Here is a 22341-nt window from a genome sequence, read left to right as displayed (position 1 = left end):
TTAAACATTTCAAACGTTAATACATTTGGAATTTTTTTAATCAATCAAAAAAGTTATTATGAGTCATCCATTTGAGTAATTTTTTATGATGCCTGGCAACATTATAACTTCATGGGCATAACATTTATTTGTACTTGGAAACGACTAACTAAATATTGTTTAAATAACCTTACCTGCACAAACCAAACTAAAACATCATGGTTGTTTTAATGTATGTTTACACAATACAACCTGTCTTATCCATCTCATCAACACTGGCATTGCGTACAATGTGGCATAATGTCCTGACGAAATTCCTATTGAAATTAATGTTGTGACAGCACTGTAACCCGGAACCTGTCTTCTCTGGAATTTGACATAATTTCTAAGTCTTGTCTGTTAAAATCGAAATCAACATAAGACTGTATGTTGCGTAAATACATCCTGCAAATCCTTGCTTACAGAACAGAGAAAGTCAGATTAAAATGAATGAGTGCCTCTATTTGTTTAGTTACAGTATTAAATTTGACAGTACCTGTGAAAGCAGCACACTGTATAATCCAGCACAATGCTTGGGTCCCAAGCGATGCCAGATTAGACAGGTTCAGCTTTCCATTTTAATGTAATTTTCTCTCTTTCCTTCCTCCCTTCATGTCTGATTTCCTCCTGTTCCAAACTGTTAGCTTGGAGGACTCTGACTCACCTCAGTCTCTGATCTGATCAGTCTCTCCAGGGAACTCTCTTTCCTTTCCTTCGACTTTCACCAATATCAAAGTGCAAGACATTCCAAATTCAGAAACACTGATAAAAAGCTCCTTAATCAAGGCATTTTAAACAAAGCCAGTATAAGCAGTAAGCCATGACACCTGTGCTTCATAGAAGTTGCCTTGACCAATTACTCCAATGCTATTATTATTATATTGTCATGATGTACTAATAAATCATTATTGTTTAAACAAACTGAAGAGTTGCTTTTGCAAGCTTGCTTATATGTCAACCTCAGGCCAGAACTAAATCAGGGGTCAATTAATAGCCTACAGTGTGTTATAGCATATAAATCTGATGTGATTTTCAGAGGATACATCACAAAGGATTTATATACTTTAATGAATTCACATTGTTAAAGTCCTTAATAAATTTAAATATACATCCAGCCATCTACCTTGGTGTGTGCATCAAAAACACTAATTATTAAACTACATTTATTTAGTTTACAACCACAACAAACCTAATATTAATGTTTAAAGCTCTACTCACAGCACCTGTGTTTCTCATTTGAATCGTGGGGATGCAATGTTGCAGAGCTGCGTTAAGCTGTGAGTCTGGGTCTTAGCGAGCTGTGTCGGGATGAGTCATATATTTTCTATATTTTAATCCATGTATTGAAATATGGGCTGCAAAACTAAGGGAGAATAGACCCATCTTGTGGTTTATCATATCACAAAACCACTCGATGGAATTATTCTCTTGTAATCCCAGCAACCTATCTATTGTTCTATGTGCTGTATAAATGCCAACATAATACAGTCAAACCAGTGCTAACATTGGTAGATTCTGCAGACACCATCACTCTGGTTGTTTGCAGTATTACCTTTTGCAGATACAGTATCGTCCCTTTCAAAACAGCGTAGAATTTCTTCCACCCTCTCCTGCCTCGGGGAGCTGAAAAAGCACAATGGAAGGTATTACATGGTATTAAAGATGAGAAACAGAATGCATCTCTCAAGAAAACACCTCTCGGAGCAATAGATGTTTCCACTTAGTATTGATGACATGAATATATGTATAATTTACAAAAAACAGACCCCGTTCTCCTATTGTTTTCCATACAGGCCAGCCATGAGTTAGAACTGCTGTTGAAAAACTTCACATGGACTACAATGATTATTTCAGACAAACTAAGGTAAATAAACAAATACCTTTAAAGTTGTATAATAGTGCTAATGGCATTGCTGTGTTCCTTCATAATAATGGAACTCAAGATAAACACTTAACCATTGTTTGCTACATAACAATGGCATCTCCATGTGATACACTAATAAGTCCAAGGCTACAAACATCAATTTTGAAGTGCAAAGACAAAGTCATTTACTCATTTAAAACTGACCCAGGCAGCCAGATTTAGCTTGTACACATTTTAGATTTAGCCAAATGTTCTACTAAATGCTCTGTCTTTATTCTCCTGTAACTTGTTGTAATACTAAAACAAACACAAACAATTCCTTGATGAACGTTTCAACTATGAGTCTTCAACCCAAACTGCTGTTATGAGTTCTGTGTCAAATTCTTTAACTATGGGGTTTGGCGTGGACGCCACCCTCAAATGTACTGGACATTCATGTAGTAGACATCAGCCTGGGGTTGGTTATTTTCTCTCTGCACATAAAAGATGCATTCATTTAGGCCAGATTACAGTATATATGAGTTTAAAAGTGCCTTTTAATCTTACCTGCTCCCTGTATTTAACAGAATGAAGGAATTACTGAAGGATTGACTTTTTTTACCCGTACTGGTGTTCAGAGATTATGACCCCCATGGAATTCACTTAAAACAGAAAACAGTGCCATGTCCAGCATGACTGCAAGTGAATGTGGCTAAGAAACAATCCCTTAATTTCATCTGTTCTGCACTTCCATTAGCTACATATATCTCAAATGTTTTGAAAGAAACGCATGTTAAAGCAAACATGGATTTTCCATTTCTACCATAGAATCTGCTGCTCCATGTTTCTGTGCCTTACTCTCATGATATCAGCAGTGTCTTTGGGGTCAAAGCATGTTTCTGGCCATTGAAGGGGTGGGAAAATGTTCATGGAAAGCAAACAAGTGCAACACTTACTGAAAGCATGGTTTGCAAAAAGATTTCTTTCACCAAGTGTAGTGCCAGATATCAGGTCTTAAAATATCATTACATGTTTACTATAGTTTCCTTCACAACCCAGATGTACAGCTTCCAGAATAATTAGCTACAATAGGTTCGATATCTTGATGGCAGCTTTTTTATATAAAATCTTGTTAACAAACACTTGTTTTAGCACTATGCTGTTACCACAATCTGTTATACTGCTATTAAATCCAATCCAGGCATAAGAGGACATGTCTAAAGCACACCACTGGACTGGAAAAAGGGCCAAACCCTTGATTTAACATGTAAGGCCTAAATTGCTTCAAGATGAAAAGGGATTGAATGTCATCATACACTAAACAACACAGGTGCAGATTTGTGTGTATTTATTTATTTAATAAGAACATAAGAACATAAGAAAGTTTACAAACGAGAGGAGGCCATTCGGCCCATCTTGCTCGTTTGGTTGTTAGTAGCTTATTGATCCCAAAATCTCATCAAGCAGCTTCTTGAAGGATCCCAGGGTGTCAGCTTCAACAACATTACTGGGGAGTTGATTCCAGACCCTCACAATTCTCTGTGTAAAAAAGTGTCTCCTATTTTCTGTTCTGAATGCCCCTTTTTCTAAACTCCATTTGTGACCCCTGGTCCTTGTTTCTTTTTTCAGGCTGAAAAAGTCCCTTGCGTCGACACTGTCAATACCTTTTAGAATTTTGAATGCTTGAATTAGGTCGCCACGTAGTCTTCTTTGTTCAAGACTGAACAGATTCAATTCTTTTAGCCTGTCTGCATATGACATGCCTTTTAAGCCCGGAATAATTCTGGTCGCTCTTCTTTGCACTCTTTCTAGAGCAGCAATATCTTTTTTATAGCGAGGTGACCAGAACTGCACACAATATTCAAGATGAGGTCTTACAAGTGCATTGTACAGTTTTAACATTACTTCCCTTGATTTAAATTCAACACTTTTCACAATGTATCCGAGTATCTTGTTAGCCTTTTTTATAGCTTCCCCACATTGCCTAGATGAAGACATTTCTGAGTCAACAAAAACTCCTAGGTCTTTTTCATAGATTCCTTCTCCAATTTCAATATCTCCCATATGATATTTATAATGTACATTTTTATTTCCTGCGTGCAGTACCTTACACTTTTCTCTATTAAATGTCATTTGCCATGTGTCTGCCCAGTTCTGAATCTTGTCTAGATCATTTTGAATGACCTTTGCTGCTGCAACAGTGTTTGCCACTCCTCCTACTTTTGTGTCGTCTGCAAATTTAACAAGTTTGCTTACTATACCAGAATCTAAATCATTAATGTAGATTAGGAACAGCAGAGGACCTAATACTGATCCCTGTGGTACACCGCTGGTTACCACACTCCATTCTGAGGTTTTTCCTCTAATCAGTACTTTCTGTTTTCTACATGTTAATAAATTCATGCCAGCTAGCTTTAGTAGTACAACACAGCCTTATTATAGCAGTTGTATAATGCCTGATGATGATTGTCTTGCAGTTCCTTTGCAGTTAAAATAAAGTAGCAGTTTTTTATCTGATCTTTGGCACCGGCTATTAATGAAGCAGGTTAAACGGGAGACTTGCTCCATTACTGCAACCCTCACTTCTATGCAGACCCCTTTTTCTCCCACAGTAAATCCATTAGTTACCATTGTATTTAGTACTGCTCAGAAAGGCTACTTTTGCTAAAGTAAGCAATCTGTGGAATCATTTTCATTTAAATATGTTGTGCACCTTTGGCTACAGTAAATTAGTAACATGTATTACCAGTGCGGTGAATTGTAACGCAATGGCAATTGCTTTTCTCATAAGGAGAGCTCTTGGAAATCAACTGTCATGTTGTTTTATATTCATGAAATTCTACAGTATTTAATTAGCCATCTGTAACAGGCTAATTACAAGCTGTCTCTCTGTCTCTTCCAGTGTCAAACGGACACTGGAATTGTTTCTCCTCCTAGCTATACACCAGACCGTGCTGGCCACCTCCCCAACACCCACTCTGCATCTCCAGGGTGGAACAAGGCCTTTGGCTTGGTCGTACGACCGGAGGAGGCCCACCAAACTCCAGTTCTATGGATTCTTATGGATAACTGCTGTATGACAAGAGTATAATTGGACATATTTTAACCTCTCTTTTAGTAAAGTAAAATTTTCTTCATAAGTATCCCCGGGCCGTACATGTTACACCTCCACTGTGTGTGGGTGGGTGTGTGTGTGTGTGTGTGTGTGTGTGTGTGTGTGTGTGTGTGTGGGGTGGGGGGGTGTGGGGGAGAGTCAGTACGTCAGGAGCTGGCTGGTATGAATCCTGGTTGTGCCAAGTTGCTGATTTGGGCTGGGGACCACAGTAAATTTGTATGATAGTTTTGTGCTTTACTTTTACCATAGTTTACCGTGGTTTGAAACGAAATATATTGTACCATAACTCTCTGAGATTTACAATGCTTATCTATGCTTATTACACTTTGCTATGATTTTACTGAGTGGACTCACAGGGAGTTTGTGTTCCTGCTGCTTTAGGACGAGATCGTCGGTCACAGTACACCTGGTTTCTCTTCAGCGCCCCCCAGTGGGGCAGAGGGGACTCACTGGTAGTGATCAGCTCTCTGAACGTTAAGTGGATTGCAACGGGGGTAAAATCTCTAATGAGTATCAGTGCTCTTAGCGCTCTCTAAAACAAGAGTATATTTATTGAATTATTCAAATCTAACCAGCCTCCTCTCATTGTATATACTAATTGTAAAGTAGGGCTGTTCATTCTCATCTGCATTTTCATTCACTTTTATATTTGACACCACCTGCTGGTAATGTTTAAGGCAATAACTGAATAAAACTGATGACATAAAATAAAACTTGTTCCCTTTTCATGAATACAAATTAAAGTTGCATATTGATAAACACTGCATTTGTACAAGGTGATAACATTTTCTCACATTTACCATAAAAAAATAATATATATATATATATATATATATATATATATATATATATATATATATATATATATATATATATATATATATATATATATATATCTTTTTTGTGTCTTTAAATATTGTTTAAATAAACGTGCACAAAATACGATTAGATATTTTGTGTTTCAAGATTTTGCATTTAAAAAGTATAAAGAACTATGAACCTGTCATACAGTGTTCACTTAGTCAGTGATAGAGAATGCATATGAACCTGTCATACAGTTCAAAGCAGTGGATTTTGTTCCCACACCACAGTACGTACTTCGTTTGCCGTCCATGTCTGCATGGCTCTTGCGCGTCAGGACCCCATGCTTGTAGGTAGCTGCGTTGGACGCCAGTGGAATGTGGAGGAAGGGGTTGCTGCTGTACACGATCCTCGTCACCTTCTTCACTCCGCTGTCGGATTTGTCATCGACCAGCTCGGACAGGGACTTCCCCAGCTCCTCCTCATCCCTTCCTCAGGAAACAGAGAGAGCACACACGTATTAGAACACAGAGACACTCAATACTACCCACAGTATCAGAGCACACACGTATTAGAACATAGAGACACTCAATACTGCCCACAGTATCAGAGCACACACGTATTAGAACACAGAGACACTCAATACTGCCCACAGTATCAGAGCACACACGTATTAGAACACAGAGACACTCAATACTGCCCACAGTATCAGAGCACACACGTATTAGAACACAGAGACACTCAATACTGCCTACAGTATCAGAGCACACACGTATTAGAACACAGAGACACTCAATACTTCCTACAGTATCAGAGCACACACGTATTAGAACACAGAGACACTCAATACTGCCTACAGTATCAGAGCACACACGTATTAGAACACAGAGACACTCAATACTTCCCACAGTATCAGAGCACACACGTATTAGAACACAAAGACACTCAATACTGCCTACAGTATCAGAGCACACATGTATTAGAACACAGAGACACTCAATACTTCCTACAGTATCAGAGCACACATGTATTAGAACACAGAGACACTCAATACTTCCTACAGTATCAGAGCACACACGTATTAGAACACAAAGACACTCAATACTTCCTACAGTATCAGAGCACACACGTATTAGAACACAGAGACACTCAATACTGCCCACAGTATCAGAGCACACACGTATTAGAACACAGAGACACTCAATACTGCCTACAACATGATCTTCAGAGTCATTGTAGCTGACAAAATAGTATAATTTTTCTCCACTATGCCCTGCCATTGACTATAGGTCTCAAATGTGCAGTTTTGAAAGAAACACATTGTTTTAGCAAACACCATTTTAGTCTCACTCTTCTCTTTCACTCTCACATTTTTGATGTAAAAGGCAATACTGGAGAACTGCTAGAAGTATTCTGAAGATAATATATTGCTATGAACCATGTTGAGTTCATACTTTTTAAAATAAGTTTCAAGGATATAATGAGAAGCAGAAACAAAACATGAATTAGAAACCAAATACCACGAGTGACACAAATGTATGTACGAAATTGTTATTTTGTTAAATCTTAGTATGTCTCTTTAGGGGGTAAAAACAGGTACTTACATTGCCCATTCTAGCTTTTCATTCTTTATTGAATTGTAGAGAATCTGAAAGAAAGGAAGATGATTTCATTTCAAGCTATTTTTGTTTTATCCAGAATTAAAATTGTGGTATATTTCTGAAGACACTGAGAAAAACTTCTAGTGAAAACATTATGAATTTGAACATTTCTTTAGTATTGCTACTTCACGGGACAGGAGCAAGAGCTTTTAGGAGCACTAAGAGCCTCCTGGGTTTAGACTGCTTGGGACCTGGGAGAGAATGACCAATCTCCCAGAATCTTTTCTAGCGTAAGGCTACAGGAGCCTATTATAGACAACATGGAGCAAATCCAGCTGCTAATATACTGGTATTGTCCCTGTAAGCAATACTTTAAAAAAAACAAAACAAAACAAAAATGTTTTTTTCACTTTAAATAGCCAAAGACATAAGAACAAATAGAAAATCTACAACATTTCCTTGACTTGAAAGAATCGAGAAGATTAGGAGGCTCTCCCCCTGGCTTTCTGTGAACCGTCCTTGTGGAAGTGAGGCTGACTGGGAAACGAGCTTCACTTCCTCCAGGGGGGAGAATAGAACGGATGAAAAGAGAGAGAAAGCACAGGAAAGGAATTGAGAAACGGGTCTATGAAACAACCAATCAATCTTTATTTTATATATCGCCTTTCACAGTGGAATAATGTTACATTAGCATATTGAATTACATACCGCTTTGTAGTTTGCCATATTCTTAACGAAAAGCCAACAGAAATTGAACAATGTGACATTCTGAAATCTAACATAAAATACTGTACAACTATTATGGCTTCCGGTCGACTTTTTGCGATATAATTTTGCAGTTTTGCAGTTTGATTACTGATGTTAAATAAAAGATCTAAATTATGTTAATGGTGTTTGGAATAGCTTGTTGTAATAAAGGTCCACACAAAGTTATATTAAATTTGGACAATCGGTTCGGAAGATATAGGTTACAGTGTAAGTGTGATATAAATATAAGTTCTATTTGTAACTGAAGTTCTAGTTCTATATTGTGTTTCATTTCCCCATAACTGTCAACACATAATTAACCTTGTGATTAACCTGCAAGCACAGCTGCTGAGCACAGCTGGTAACTGCATTAGGAAGGCAATGGAATCTTTGTGTGCTGCATTTCCTCCATTCATAATTCAGGAAATATCAACAGCATTTAGATACAGACACGCCTCAAAGTGAAGAAGCACACAATCTGCACAAACATAGTCCTTTATAAACTTTTACCACATTGAATTTGCTTGCTCATTTTGCAATTTTCCCACGGCTATACAATGTATTTACTATAATTTGCCATGTTTTAAGCATGCTTTTCAATACCTCCCTGGCCTTTGCAATGCTTATCTATGCTTTCAATATGCTATTCTACAATTTGGTTTGGTTTGGGGAATGTTTATAAGGATGTCTCCTGACTTCTACTGTAAATGTAACTGATGTAAACATCTTTATACTGCCTCTCTTTAACTCTACATGGATCCCTATGGTGTCTTACCCTAGTGTTGTATTAATAGGATTGTTACTATTTTAGCAGAAACTGCTTCTACAAAGACTTCCCAAGGCTAAATGAGCATATCAGTGTCGCACAGTCTTAAGTGCACATTACTTCATCTGTAGCTTCAGCCCACTGAGCAACGCTAACATGCTTCCACACTCAACTCAGGAAATCAGGAGGTCTTTTAAGAAGCATGCCCATACTGATCTAAGCAGAAACAGCAATGGATAAAAACAAACTTCAGCTTCAAGAGAAATGAGTTAGACCAGACCTACTTGAAACTTGGTTAGCAAATTGTATTGACTCAGCAAAGCACACAGATGTGTCTGTATGTGAAATAGGAGCTGGATTCTCAGAGCTAGTTACTCCAAACCATCATTAGCATAATTTTACCAGAGAGGAGAAACACACCCAGTAAAGTTACCAAACCAGAGATAAACTACCCAGACATTTCATCTAGGGGGTTCTGAGAAGTCTAAAGTTGTTTGTCTCTAAAAACAAATGCACAAGATATATAAGGCTGGAATCCATTCACATCTTCTGACGATTGCTCTTGTAGTTTATCACGTTACCAGACACCCATGATGGATGATGTTCCTCTATGCAAGTTACACATTTTAAAATGTGTACAGTTTTTAAGTAAATGAAAGCACACTGGCAGTTGAAATTTAAGAAGAGTAAACCCTGGAGATCTCACTCATATTTCCTGTGTTCAAATGAAAAATTTACACTGAGTACTAATGAACTGATTCGGTCCTCTGTACGGTGTCCATTTTAGGACATCCTCAGATCTCACCCCTCCTCAAGTCAATCGTCACCCCTCCTCGAGTCAATCATCACCCACCCTCGAGTCAATCGTCAGACATCAGATCTCACCCCTCCTTGAGTCAATCCTCACTCCTGTTCGAGTCAATCCTCAACCCTCCTTGAGTCAATCGTCATCCCTCCTCAAGTCAATCCTTAACCTTCCTCGAGTCAGTCGTCAGGCATCAGGCATCAGTCCTCAAGTTTCAGGGATAGCGAGGGGTTGGACAGAGTCATCTGAATCACCCATCAAACAAGAGCAAAAAAACTTTCGGTGCTTCCATTGGATGAAACAGATGTCAGTGTAGCTGCTGATTAGTGCATGCTTTTTACCTTTATTTGGCATTTAATATGTATACTGTAAGCGTTTAAAAAATACTTTGAAAGTTACGATGTGCAATGTCATTATTTGAATTTGTTTGGATTTAAACTGTAAGACAAATCTTCTCAGCACACAGCATCAGACATAACTTTTTTTTTTGTTTGTTATTTTTAAACAGTTTCAATGTATTTTTTATTTAATTTAATATTGTTATGTAATCCCACTTTCAGGAATTATTCCCCAAGGACAAATCTACTATAGTTTCATAATAATAGGGGACACTTCATAAGGGGAAATTCTTTTGGGGATTTGATTTTATGTGCTGGGGCAAAAGCCTTGGAACCATTCAGTAATGCAATAGACCTGGTTTATATGTGTACTTCTGTTACATTTTGATGTGTAAAACATGTTTCTTTTAATCCTTCATAATATAAAAAAAGCCCCTACAGAAACACACACTTTATTAAATCAAAAAATGATTAATGACGGGTTTATCAATCAATCAATTTATTTTTATATAGCGCTTTTCACATAAACAAAGCTCTTCACATACAAAATTGAATTAAATAAAAAAAATACATCAAAACTGTTTAAAAAACAAAACAGCTGCCCCGAAAAAAAAAAAAAAATCCTCAAGGACTGATGCCTGATGCCTGACGACTGAATTGAGGAGGGCTGAGGCTTGACTCGAGGAGGGGTGAGGCTCGACTCGAGGAGGGGTGAGGATTGACTCAAGGAGAGGTGAGGACTGACTCGAGGAAGGGTGAGGACTGCCTCGAGGAACAGTGACGATTTATTCGAGGAGTTCTGAGGATTTCCTAAAATGGACACCGTACCTCTGGTGGATTATCAAGCTAATAAATAAAGGGCATAAAGTTGTAGTTTACAGCAGTGGCACAAGAAGTCTCCCCCCTGTATTAACAAGGCTCACTGGAATCCAGATGCATTCATATGCATGTGATGGTCAGTGTGTTGACTAATCAGCAATTATCACTACAGCTTTAATAAGCTTTTTCTGGCATTTGCTTCCTACAAATATTAAACTAATCTAATTTGTGTAGCATTTTCATTTTAAAAGGATTTCAACTTCACCTGGCTAAACCCTGTTTTTTATTAATAAGCAATAAACCCTCCATGCTTAATTCAGGTCTAACGATCCTTTGAGTTTTTTTTATAGTGCTTCCTTGTAAATGATATCAATGAGATGGAATGTCCAGGGACCAGATAGATTGCTTGTATCACATGGCATTAGGCATGTCACAGTACAGATAACAATTAAAGATGAAGGGGAGAATGCCACAATATATATTAAAAAAAAAAAAAAAAAAAAAAAAAAAAAAACAGGAAAGGCCAAATTGGAAGGACGACTGACATGTTAAGTTTTGAAGTTTTGCTTACAGTGGTTGAAGCTAACAAGATAATTCCATAAATCTGATCTGTTATGCACTTTTATTCACTATATGGGTCTCAAATGTGCAGTTTTGAAAGAAACGCATGACATAGCAAAAATGCACAGTATATCCATTTAAAGCATCTGGTACTGCACAACCTTAAAGAAAGCTCTCAGTGTGCTTGCCTTGTCTTCCAGGAAGTCTGTTACTGCTTTACTTCCTAGGTCATTTTCCCTCAACAATATCTTTTGGGTCAAAGCATCGTATTGGCTGCAAAGCATATCAGTTATTAGGGGAAGCAACTGGTTGGCTACTATCACGCAGGAGGACAACTTCACTCGCCAGTTGAAATGACACAGGAAGTACAAGACAAATGGACACGTAAGCACTTCGGAAAAAAATAAAATAAAAATAAAAATCTTTTGTAAAGTTTGATACCTTTCTTAATTTTGAGTGTCCAATTATTTTACCCCCTATTTTTTTCCCTCACTGCAGGAACTCCCCACAACAGCTCAGAAGAACTGAAGGTAAGTGGGTCAAACACCGCTTTACACCCATAAGCTAAGCAGTGGATGCTGGCTAGTTACTGCTGGTTTTTAAGTTCATTGGCATACTTGCAATTTATATCTGTGCTTTCTGTATTTTTATTTATTTTTCTTTGAATATATTTCGCCAGGAATGTTTTACCCAGTCATCATCAGTCAGGCTGTACACTTTTTTCAGACAGCACATTCACAAACAAATTAGGTTAGTGGGAGTTAAATCTTCTTAAAGTTTAGCAATCATTGCGCGGCTGTAAGATTGTATGCGCAGTCCACAGAATGCAAAGTAAATCAGAGCAGTCAGGAAGTAAAATGATGTCTGCAATTAGCAAAAAAGTGTGACTGTCAGGACATCACGCCCTGTCGCATCCCCTGAGCACAGCGCAAGCGGGACTAGCAGCACATCACGCCCTGTCGCATCTTCTGAGCACCACGCAAGCAGGACTAGCAGTACATCACGCCCTGTCGCATCTCCTGAGCACCACGCAAGCGGGACTAGCAGTACATCACGCCCTATCGCATCTCCTGAGCACCGCGCAAGCGGGACTGGCAGCACATCACGCACTGTCGCATCTCCTGAGAACCGCGCAAGCGGGACTGGCAGCACATCACTCCCTGTCGCATCTCCTGAGCACCGCACTCAGCTAGGAATACATTTGTAGAATTAGATTTGATGAGATTTCAGATAGCACATCAATGCACAGGAGCAGAATGAAATGGGAGCAAAGTTTTTTGGAGGAAGCTATTCCCCTTTCATCATCATTGAGAGCTCATAGAACTTAAAGGATTATATTAAGGAATGTATATTTATGTCTGTCTCTCTAATCGTCTGTATGTCACAATCAGTTTGTAGGTGTATATACCCCATTTGAAGGTACTTTACGTTTATCCACTTCTTTTCACAAGGCAGTCCTGTGAAGGTCAAAAAAAGTGGTCAAAATGTAAAAAAATATATATAATTAAAACAATACACACACCTTATGTAAACAGTTGTAACAACACATGGGAACATGTACCACAATAAAATAAAAAGGTTGTTATGTGCCCTTTAAATACTGTTTAAGGTGAGTTATATCATTTTAATTTCTGAAATCGTATTAGCACGATTATTTAATAACGAAATAGGTATAACAACCTCTTGAAAATGCCCAAATTAATGCTGCATACCAATTTGTTGATTAACACTGGAGTTAATCGTTACGACCTTTTGAAAATCCTGCCCAGTGTATCACAGTTTGGCACCCAGATAGAGGACTAAACGGCACGGGGTGTTCAGGTCAGGATTGAGGTTTGCATGCTTTCAGAGCTGTGACGGGTATGTGGTATATATGCTAGGTACAGTTTCTCCTATACCTTGGGCAACACTGTGCACTTGTTAAGGTTGTGACAATAAAGAAAAGCAGCGTGGTCTTCAAAGTGTAACGCTCACTCATTTACATAATTTAGAGGATGATGAAGAGGGGCAGCAAAAACAGTGTGTGCCATCTGCAGAAGCGTGTAATACAACAAACTCATTACAGGTGTGTTGAATTCCCCAACATTTCAGTACATAAAAGAAGCATATTTTTAAAATTACCTTTAACAAATCCTTTGGGAAATCATTTCCCTCGTTCAGACTATCCAGGTTGGTTATAAACTGTTGGCAGGACATTTTCTTCCCTATATTCTGGAATAATAATAAAAAAAAAACAGTGTTACTGTATGTTTTAATGTTTTAAAAAAAAAGAAAAAACATTACAAAGATTTGAATAAAAAAGTCTTAAGTATGTTTGCTTAAACTGCCTGACGTCACTTGAACAGTTTCAGGTGTAGAAATGAAACATACAAGGTACAGTAGCAGCAGGATGTGGAAGAGGATTGTGTGAAGGTAACGACCTTTCAAATGCAAATAAGTCCTAGCGTTGTCATTCACAAACCTGCAAGTACTGTGGATTTGCTGTGCAGTTCCACTGTGGGTAATTATGGTGTCCCAATGATGGGAGCCATTGTGTGTTCCGGTCAGGACAGATGTGCGATTGACTGATCCAGTACCATAAAAACCTTGGGCTTATTGATATTATTGACTTATCAGGGTATAGACAATTTTTAACAAAATGGCCTGTGAGGTTTTTACGTCTTTGTACAGTATGTCAATTATATGTTCAACACAACCCTTTTTTTTATTTGTGATCAATAATATTATTATAAAACACTATTTATAGTTTAAGTTAAATAATGTTCATACCAAGTTTAATGACAACTAGATAAGCGGTTCTCTCGATAGCCTGCACTATAACTCCTTTACTGAGGAGTGATAAATACACTGATTCACAAAAGGATATCTACATCAACAGATGGAAAGAAACGCAAATGGATGGAAATGCAGATGGATCACATTAGTTTACTGTAAAGCTACATCTTAGTTGGTGCTTATCTTGGCGAGAGCCGAGTTTAAATCAGCATGAAGTTTTAATATCTACTCTCACGTAATGGAAATCAGTCAACCCTTTACATGCATTTCTCTATTTGAAGTATTATGGATTTTCTTGTATGCGCCTCTTGCAAAGTGCTTTCTGAATGTGTTTCACTATGAAAGGTGCTATATATTGATTGATTACTTGAAAACATTATAATTCATTACAACACAGAGTTAATATAAATATAGTATACATATGACATTGATTGTTGTGAGTTTTAAATGATTTGCCAAGTTTCAATGTACGTTTTTTGGAAGACCAAAAAAAATCAGAAAACTATTTATTTATTGTTTTAAAATATGAAGGGGGCATGAAAAGAGGGATCATAGCCAGTGCATAATCCAACTGATTTTAACTGTTTCAACCTTTCCCAAAAAGCAGAGTAGTAGTTCATTCCATTTAATTTAATAGATTTAAATTGTACCTGCAAATTCATGAATTACAATCCCGAAATATTTAATACCTTCAGAAGGCCATTTAAGGGTTGATTAGAATAAGCAGTTGGAACAGTTTTGTATAAGGAACAGCTTCAGATTTTGACCAATTGACTCTATAGCCATAAATGTTTCCATATTCTGTAATAATGTTTAGGAGATTGGGCAGAGAGTATTGAGGATTGCTATAAGAGTTTAATCCAAGTGATAAAGTTATTCCCAAACCTCATATAATAAAGAAAATCTCTCTTTTATAAAATATTTTTGATCATTATGAATACACTTATCAATTACATTCTGTAATCTAAAAGTTAGAATTGTACTTAGTATTTTGCAATCAGGTTGAATAAACGAGACGATTGCGATAATCACAGTAATCTAAGAGGTGCTGGTTAGGTTTGAGAATCAGTGTTATTAGTGCTTGCTGTATAGATGGGGGTAAGATATTTCTATTAAAGGTAAAATCTAATTGTGGCAGAGCAAAGCTCTGCCCTTTTTAAATTGGCAGGGATGGGGTTAATTTCCCCTACCTGCCTGGGTTTATTATGTTCAGGTGGCTGGGGTTGATTAGTTGATTAAATGATTAACTTAATTAACGATCAATCAGCGCCCAGCCACCTGACATAAAAGGAGGCCTCTGCTTCTCATTTGGGAGGAGAGAGCTGAGGAAGCACGTTGGTGTTTGTGGTTTTTGTGATTTGTGTGATTTTTGTGATTTGTGAATCCAGTGAAGGCATTGCCCAGCCTGGAAATTGTTGTTTTGTTTTTTTTATTTTTGTTTAAATCCCTTTATTTTGCCCTTGTGCACTTTATTTTTGTGTTTGTTTATAATAAAATCGTTTTTTTTTTTTTTAACTGCAGTCTGTCTCTGGGCCTCTATCCACTCGCCAGCCTGTCACACTAATACTTTCAAAATAAGTGTCAGAGAATCAATAGTAATTTAATAGAACTCTGATGGAAAGCCTCCAGGGGTCTTGCCAGTTGGTAATGAATTGACTTTTTTCTTTATTTCATCTCTTGCAATAGGTTTAATTAGTGTAACTTTATCATCTGTGCTTACATGGTTTACAAGAAGGTCTTTAAAAAAACACATCAGAAAAGCAAAAAAAAAACATGTCATTAATATTAGCAGGGTCTGTGACAACAACTCTAGAATCTCTTTTAATTGCTGGAATTACTTTAGTTTGTTCAAGTCTTCTTAGGTTATGAGCTAACAATTTACCTGAACAGTCTCCTTGTTCGTGATATTTTCTTTTTAATCAACTAGCTACGAATACCTCTTTTTCTAGAAGTAATTATTTAATGCAAATTTTGTTTTAGTTAAGTTCTTGTAATACATTGAAGAAGGATCTTGTCTAAATGTAACTTCTAGTTGTTTAATTCGGTCTTGTAATTTATTAATTTCTTCTGTTCATTATATATTATTATATTCTTGAGTGATTCTGAGCCACCCATGTAGAGAGAGAGAGAGAGAGAGAGAGAGAGAGAGAGAGAGAGAGAGATTATTAATATATACATCTGTCTCTTAGGGAAGCTTTCATTGTTTCCCACAGAGTTTCAGGGGGTACTGAAGGGTTATTATTAAATGTCAGAAATTATTTAATTTGTTTATCAAGAGAGTCTTTAAATTTCATATTAAATTGGATTATACAGTTAAACTTCCAAAGTGTGGTGCTTAAATGTTCCATTCTTGTGCAGTGCAGGGTCTGGTAGTGGAGTGCGTAGCTTCTTCCACTGTTCTGAAGTGTAGGGTCTGGTCGTGAAAATTAACTTTTAGAGTTGCTCGGTATACCAATCCATGACGTAATCCTTGACTTTTCAAAAACCGACGGAATGGTGTGTAGAGTCTCCTTTTCTGTTGAAGTTCGATTGTAAAGTCTGGGTAGATGTTGTTTCTGTTCCTCCTCCTGGCCTGACGTCACAGCAACGCCATTTCCTGCCACAGGCCCGTTTTGTTTAATTCTTTAAGATGAATGGTGGTATTTAAAAAGATTAAATATAACATTTAAATAAAATTGACGGGCGCTCCACAGACTTACGTCATCCTCTCAAACTGCTTCACGTTATTTTATATTTGAACACTTTAACAGTGTGTGTGAGTGTGTATGGATGTACTGTGTTTGTGTGTGCGTGCGTGTGTGTATCTCTGTGGTGTAAAATGCCACGTTTGGTTCTCATTGCATATTTAAAAGCTGATGGTATTTAGATGCTCAACTATTTATTTAGATCAATCGAATTGACCTCAGTCCTCTAGTGTGTGATGTCATACAGTTGGTGCACACTTGAGGTCAAGATTACTTTAGATAAAATACCAATTCTATTACTATTCTAGTAATAATTATATAATTATGAATTATATAACTATAATTCTAAATAATTTTCTTATTACAGAAGAACATAAAGTTTACAAACGAGAGGAAGCCATTCGGCCCATCTTGCTCGTTTGGTTTTTAGTAGCTTATTGATCCCAGAATCTCATCAAGCAGCTTCTTGAAGGATCCCAGGGTGTCAGCTTTCATTAAGATCCTTTCCATATCAATGTCAGAACTTCTTATAGTGTTCTGCATCAGATATGTTCTGTGTCAGTGTTCTAATACTGATTTATTGAAACAATACCTAAACCATTGCATTATTAATATTATTAGCTACATGCACATCATTACTTGTAACTATGTTTTTAGTGTCAGAGTCCTAAATTCCAGCTCTTTATACCCATGGCACAGACAGCTCTGTGGAACAGGTTTGTCCAATAGATTTAGAGCATATTTGTGACCCCGCTCAGTTAATGTATTAGCAAAAAGAAATGGGTAATTAGACAACGCAATACAGAACATTCCTCAGGAAAAGCCCCTGAACAGTATATGCACTACAGATCACTACCCAGGTAGGGCACTGTAGACACATGGTTAGCTCATCTGAATCGGTTGCTGATTATCACATTTCCCCTCCCTTTTCATTAGCACTACATATTTAAACACGTATGTCAGTACCATACACCCCCCATCACGGCTGTGAATTCAAAATCAGAGTCATCAGTCTGACAAAAAAAAGGTCATAACCATTAACAGGAATCTCAACAATATGTACAGAATACTGCAAAATAAGAATTAGCAATGAAATATGTTATCACAAATATATGAACATTGTAAGCATGACACACAGACACTTCTACAACTTCTACTAAACATTAATACAGTGCTCACTCGCTATAAGGTTCTTGGTTATAACGCGTCTTGGATATAATGCTCTGACAGCATGTCCCTCAATTATACTAGTGATTTATGCAATATTTCTGAAGTAAATACAGCACTGATGTTGTTCAAACTTTAAACAACTTCTCAGTCTAACTTCCATTGCTGTCTCTGCCTTTTGATACAGGATCTGAACTGAAGAAAAGCTGCGCTGGCACTTTATAACCTCTTACCTCTTATCCTCTCCTGACCTGCTCTCCTTCTCGCACTTTGTTTGCTTGTCTGTCACTTCAAACTGAACTCCCAGCCTCTGTTTAGCCAGGCTATTTATAGTTTAAAAACTGCTCATTAAAATGATCCATGAGTGGGAATGTTACCTTTTTTTTGTAAAAAATATAGCGTTGATTACATGGTGCTTTATGTATGAATGGGAGTTTGTTTCCCAGGGGCATGCTGTTAACAAAATGGTATGTCTGATCAAATAGTTTGGAAACCTGAAGCACTGATACATCCACAGGTTAAATAAAACAACAACATGGCAGTCAAGTGGTCATTTGCTACTGGACACCTCCTGTAATGAAAATGTACTGAGAGAATCACAGAAGACAAATAGGCACCAACTGTATAGACACTGTCTGAGAGTGGGTGGCATGTATCATTGATATGGTCAGAGAGAATCATCAAATACAGCTGTTTTAACTACTGCATAAAGATGTCTATTCAATTGATCTAATACTGTACCACTGTCATTGAGATGATCAAAATATGAACCATTATATTTATATTGATCTAATATAATATATAATAATTATCTTTATTATATTACTGAACTTGACCGAGAGAATCACCATGTGCCGAGTGTGAAGGAAATATCCCTAAGCAGGAGGTGATTCTCACCTGGAATATTATGACAGCCACCTTAGGTCACAGGTCAAGGTTTTACCAGAAAAATTTCCAAAACAGCGACCATATGAAGAATTTCCAAAACAACGACAATATGAAGAATTTCCAAAACAATGACAATATGAAGAATCGGCAAAACAATGACAATATGAAGTCGGCATCGGTGGTGGGTGGTGGGATTAAAAAAAAAAAAAAAAGGTAATACTGTACATGAAGTGCCTCTAATTACTGTGTAGCTACTTAGTTAAATCATGTGTACTTACACATTATTATAATGTTATGCATGGTTACAATGTATTTGATGTGTAAATCTTTTTACACAAGAAATGCAAGCGCACAATTGTATCAGAAGAGTCAGGGTTAGGGTTAGGTTTACACGTCCCCACATGTTGCTACAGCTGCTTAAATAACGCACCTGTCATTTTTCTTTTCATTGTTAACATCCAAACAACTTTTTACACAGAACTTTAAAGTGTTTCAAAGCTATTTTCAAAATGTCGGCTCTAGTGCACTATTAGTGTACTGATTATTGCCCATATTGTCAAACAGGTAACACAGCAATAACGATCTGTGATGTGGTACGGAACAGAACATGTTTTTTTTTTTGTTTTTTTTTTATTGCTCTTCCTGCAGTGGTTTACAGGACAGATCTCAAACCACAGTGCACTAGAGCGGCAATTTTGAAAAGAGCTTTGAAACAGTCTTGTAAGTGTAAAAAGTCATCAGGATGTTAACAATGAAAAGAAAATGTACAGGTACGTTATTTAAACACATGTAAACAGGCAAAATTTTCCGGAACCCCGCTACTTACTCTTTGAGTACATTGTAACTATGTATAATAATATTGAAAGTATGTGTAAGCATGCACGTATTAACTAAGTAACTACTATGTAACTACACAGTAGTTAGAGACACAATGTCAAGTGATACCAAATAATATTACACAGAAATTATGATGGTTGCTTTTTCTTGACATCATCTGACGCAGATCAACGATCTAAACACAGTAAATGGGTGAGATGGAATGCATTGCTTTTGTAGCGACAAAAGGACACATATTAACACACACCAATTAGAAGAGATACATAGGAGACATAGCTGCACTTACCACCTGAAAGTGGTTAAAAAGAGTAAGGATCCAGGAGCAGGTAGAGATAAAGAGAAGGACAGAAAGTGTTAGTGGCAAGTGCTCACAGCGTCGGCCTGCTTTTCAAAGCTTGTTAAGTGGAGACAATTTCTAAGTCATGGTTTTGTTTTGTTTTTCCAGTACCTAATTATTTAACTAAAATAATAATGATTTTCTCCACAATTAAGAAATTACTTTCCTTCACCACAGCAATGCCCCACACAGCTCAGCGATCTCACACCCAGGAACTCGAGAGCGGATGACCTCCGGAGGACAAAGGCTAGCCCTGCAGGTGTCCGCTTGAGTCCGTTGCATCAGCTCCTGGTCTTATGAACCCACTGGAGCGCTAGAGCCAATGTGATGCTCAATCTGGACAGACAGGACGCAAACATGCACTTCCCTGACTGTATGACTCACCCTGCACTCCACACAGACATTCTTTTACAAGGTGAGCCACTTGGAGACCCCAGAAAAGCTATGTTATGTTGTTTCCGAAAATATGCAAAATTGTGAATTGCATGTGAGTTATCTCAGATTTACCCTAGTTACCAAGCTTTGAAAATCAGACTACTCATTAACCTAAGGATTATTAGTTTGGAATAGTGGACGGGTTAGTACTGCCCCAGGCATTAATGCTGCTCTGCCTGCTACCTACAAAATGCAAAGGAGTGTTTAGAGTGCCATACAGTATACAAACGAGACTACTTTACTTACATGTCCATGAAGATCCGTGTTGAGCAGCATGAGAGCACATGTCAGTGTGTGGACCCCATCTGAAACAACAGAATCAAACAGCTCAGAAAACAAGCTCTGCACTGGGCACAAGTTCTACACTTTCAATTAGCTTGCTACAATACTTACCATTACAACGAACAAAAACAAGGCATGCCCAGGGGCTTAATCAAAGGGGAACATCAGATCAAATGGTTTCAAAAAATTACGTAAAATGGATTTGTGAAAAAAATTAACAATTGTAACAGCTGGTACTTTACAATTTTAGTACTTGTAATATACTTTTAATAATCATTTAACTGACCTAACTGTAGAGATAGTTCAATACATGTAATGGTTGCTAGGAATGGATGAAAGTGCTATGCAATAGGAGTCTTATTTCCATCCTTTGTGTGTGTGGGCATCACGGTTCTTGTGTGTGTCTGTTTGCCTATGTCTCTTCCCTCTTGCTCTTCCTTTCTATATCTTCCCTCTTCTTTCTCTCCGTCTCTCGCTGTCTCCATCTCTCTCTCTCCTTCCCTATCACCTCTCAATCTCTGTCTGTCTCTCTCCCCACCTCCTCTGATCTGCATGTCTGAGGAATATGCAAGCAGCTGGTAAGGGTTGGAGAATGTATCTATTGTGGGATGGGTTTTTGGGTAACATGTGCTTTACAATGTTAAACTCAGGACAGTTAGAAATGCAGGGAAGGGGCTGACACGCACTAACTGTCCAGAGCTAACAGTAAGTATTTTACTTTGTCTGTTACTCTATCAGGGCTAACTCATAAACTCTAGAAGTAGTGCATTTCTCTGTATAATTGTACCTGTATGTTAATAATAAAGCCTGATTACTGTGATTTGAAATTGTTGTCGTGTCTGGTAATTTTTACTCTCCGGTCTCAATAGATATTGAGAAAATATTAGGCCTTGTTTTCTTACGCAACATGGCAGTGAAATGGTTAATATCTCTTCGACACCACCTGTATTGGAACTGTGTTGCGATAACAACAGAACACAAGGGTTCATATAACCCTGAGAATATGAAGTCACTGCTGTAACAGGGTCAACAGTACCACCGTTATCTCTCCCATGTTTGTTTGTCACTTAGATTTTTTTTAGGTTTTATTTGTATAATTGTACACATTGGTTTGATTAGTGCACATTTTACTTTGTTGTCTAACACGTTGTAACTGATTTGTATCACTTTCTAGTAGCTTCTTTACACAGTCCCCTTGATATGCCCTATTGGGTACCAACTAATTGAATTATTGATAGTTGTATGCACCTAAATATAAATAGCCACATCTCTTACTAACGGGATGGCCATCCTGGGGGTTTGTGTCTGTCTGTTCTTTGTCTGTGGTTTTGTTTGTGCAGGAGTGGGAACACAGTTTTGGTGTTTGGAAATGACAGTAACAGAGGAAAGTGAAACGGGCCTGTGAATGGACTTTCCTCATGATAAGTATTCAGCTGACATACAGTAGTATACAGTGGCTTGTGAAAGTATTGACCCCCCTTGGCATTTTTCCTATTTTGTTGCCTTACAACCTGGAATTTAA

General features: G+C 37.5%; 1 protein-coding gene across 3 annotated transcripts in view; it reads right to left on the bottom strand.

The window, feature by feature from the left end:
* Nucleotides 1-22341, bottom strand: part of LOC121324321 (PH and SEC7 domain-containing protein 2-like) — a 280349-nt gene that overhangs the window by 26638 nt on the left and 231370 nt on the right. For all 3 annotated transcript variants that reach the window (XM_041266043.1, XM_041266042.1, XM_041266045.1), the window contains 5 exons: nt 20784-20842; nt 13536-13625; nt 7382-7425; nt 6075-6265; nt 1571-1641 (listed from right to left, as the gene is read on the bottom strand). In XM_041266043.1, coding sequence (XP_041121977.1) covers nt 1571-1641; nt 6075-6265; nt 7382-7425; nt 13536-13625; nt 20784-20842 — 455 coding nt within the window. The remainder of the gene's footprint in view (nt 1-1570; nt 1642-6074; nt 6266-7381; nt 7426-13535; nt 13626-20783; nt 20843-22341) is intronic.

This window comes from Polyodon spathula, chromosome 12, assembly GCF_017654505.1.
Source record: "Polyodon spathula isolate WHYD16114869_AA chromosome 12, ASM1765450v1, whole genome shotgun sequence".
In the NCBI taxonomy this organism is placed as follows: domain Eukaryota; kingdom Metazoa; phylum Chordata; class Actinopteri; order Acipenseriformes; family Polyodontidae; genus Polyodon; species Polyodon spathula.
Note: the sequence above shows the minus strand (reverse complement) of the source record. Positions and strands in the feature narration are given on the sequence as shown.